The sequence below is a fragment of the Diadema antillarum genome, unplaced genomic scaffold (assembly GCF_040938485.1).
Source record: "Diadema antillarum isolate AM-2024a unplaced genomic scaffold, OU_Dant_1.0 seq00001907_RagTag, whole genome shotgun sequence".
Lineage (NCBI taxonomy): Eukaryota > Metazoa > Echinodermata > Echinoidea > Diadematoida > Diadematidae > Diadema > Diadema antillarum.
In genome coordinates this window covers 276097-278072 of record NW_027272573.1, presented here as the reverse complement: position 1 = coordinate 278072, position 1976 = coordinate 276097, and the positions used below count along the sequence as shown (strand labels likewise).

Here is a 1976-nt window from a genome sequence, read left to right as displayed (position 1 = left end):
ACAGTATCACAAAACCTTTGGCTTTGACACTTTTCCTTCTCATGCATCAGAACTCTGGGGCTTTTCTGAGTGAGGCCTAAAATCCTGAGTAATATTTGACATGATGTTTCTGACATGTCAATGAGGTAATGTAAAGAGGAACTGATTAAAATGTTTGGATACTACTTTATTTTGGGCGTCTTTTTTATGTAATGTGGACAAACAATAATGCATAATGTTTGGAAGATTTAATCTATGAAGTATGAAACTGCAGGTACAGCAAAAATAATAAAAAAGGAAAAACAAATAACCATGACATTCACTATCACAGCATAAATTATGTTTAAAAAAAGGAAGTAAAAGAAAAAGAATCTATCATTTCTTTTTTCCAGAAGATTGAAACAAAAACAAAAACAAAATAAAATGATGGTTCCCATACACAGGCACCCTCAAAAGAATTTCATGCCTCTACCATTTCTTTTCTTTTCAGAACTACAAGAGTGCAAGTGACATCAATACAAGAAGATGCCCATGGAATTACTGCTGACAATCTGCTTGACCCTTGGTCTGGCATCCCTGACATCCTCAGAGGTTCAACCTCCGACAAGTGAGAGTCCTCTGACACCCGCGGCAAACTTTGGTGCACCTGCGTACAATGTTGTGGGGGATGATGCAGAGGTGGAAGAGCTGACAACAAGCACCCCTGCACAGGTGACCCAGATGGAGGGAACAACAAAGACTGATGGCATGACCCAACAGGAGCTGCAGGAAGAGCAGTATCGGCAGCACTGTGGACGAGGCTTTGGAGGATTTCCTGGGATGCCGGGAATCCCGGGAACACCAGGGCACAACGGCATCCAAGGGCCCCCGGGAGTGAAAGGAGAGCCGGGAACCAAAGGAGAGAGTGGGAATGGAGGAAGGCAGGGATTAGAGGGACGGCGGGGTTCCAAGGGGCCTAAGGGGGACCGGGGACCAAAGGGACCACCAGGGATGAAGGGAGACTCAGGTGACTTGTTAGGGCTCAAAGGGAATCCTGGGCTACCAGGTGCCCCAGGGAACCCTGGAATGAAGGGTCTCCGTGGGCCAAGAGGACCTCCTGGTGTCCAGGGCCCCATCAACCATCAACTTGCAGAAGAGCTTCGCATCGCTTTCACTGTGATCAACGCCACGAGGTTCCCAGATCCAAACACACCTCTTGTCTTCCAGGATATCATCACCAACAATGGTGGTGGTTACAGTGCGGAAACCGGTAAATTCACCTGCAAGGCTGCTGGGCTCTATGCTTTCACCTTCCAGTTTTTTGGAGGGTATCATCACTTCAGACCGGAAAAAGCAATCCTTATGAAAAATGCAGTCATTGCCGTCACAGCCATGTCGACGGTTGACTCCAGACTGGGAAACTTCGCAATCCTTGATTTGGTTGAAGAAGACGATGTTTGGATTGAGATCACGGAGAGTAGGGACTTTGGACCTTCCAACTATAATTCCTTTTCAGGATTTCGACTTTTCTAAGTGAAATGCCAGGAGTCACAAAATGATGGGACAGTCCTATGGCACTAAAATCTGTTAGTGCATACATAATAAACAATTTCCTTTTACGTTTTAGGTACAATGTGTACTTTATCTTTCAAGAAAAAAAAAAACATTGACAGCACAAATAAAAAAGAATTGCTTCTATTGGTAAGACATAGACAGTGATTTTTGTTTTTCAGGCAATGTTCTCCATAGTAAACTTTAGTATGTTGTTGTAAGTGGAAGTAGTAACAAATTTTGTATTAGCACAATGCAGCACATATCAGGTATTCATACCAGCTACACACTTAGTGCATCATGTCATCTAAAAATATGGTTGTACAGTCAAAGAAACGCAAGAGTATTCGGCATTTTTGCATGTTTTCAGTAGAAAAAATGAATTTCACATTGAAATTTGTTATTGTATGCTTTAGATCCTGTAAAGGTACAGCAAACATGAATGAATCATGACTTTATTTCACTTT

General features: G+C 42.9%; 1 protein-coding gene across 1 annotated transcript; it reads left to right on the top strand.

The window, feature by feature from the left end:
• The first annotated feature begins 504 nt into the window (after positions 1-504).
• Positions 505-1491, top strand: LOC139713125 (uncharacterized). Its single transcript, XM_071624879.1, has one exon. It carries the CDS (start codon positions 505-507, stop codon positions 1489-1491), a length of 987 nt encoding a protein of 328 aa, XP_071480980.1.
• Positions 1492-1976: the final 485 nt, after the last annotated feature.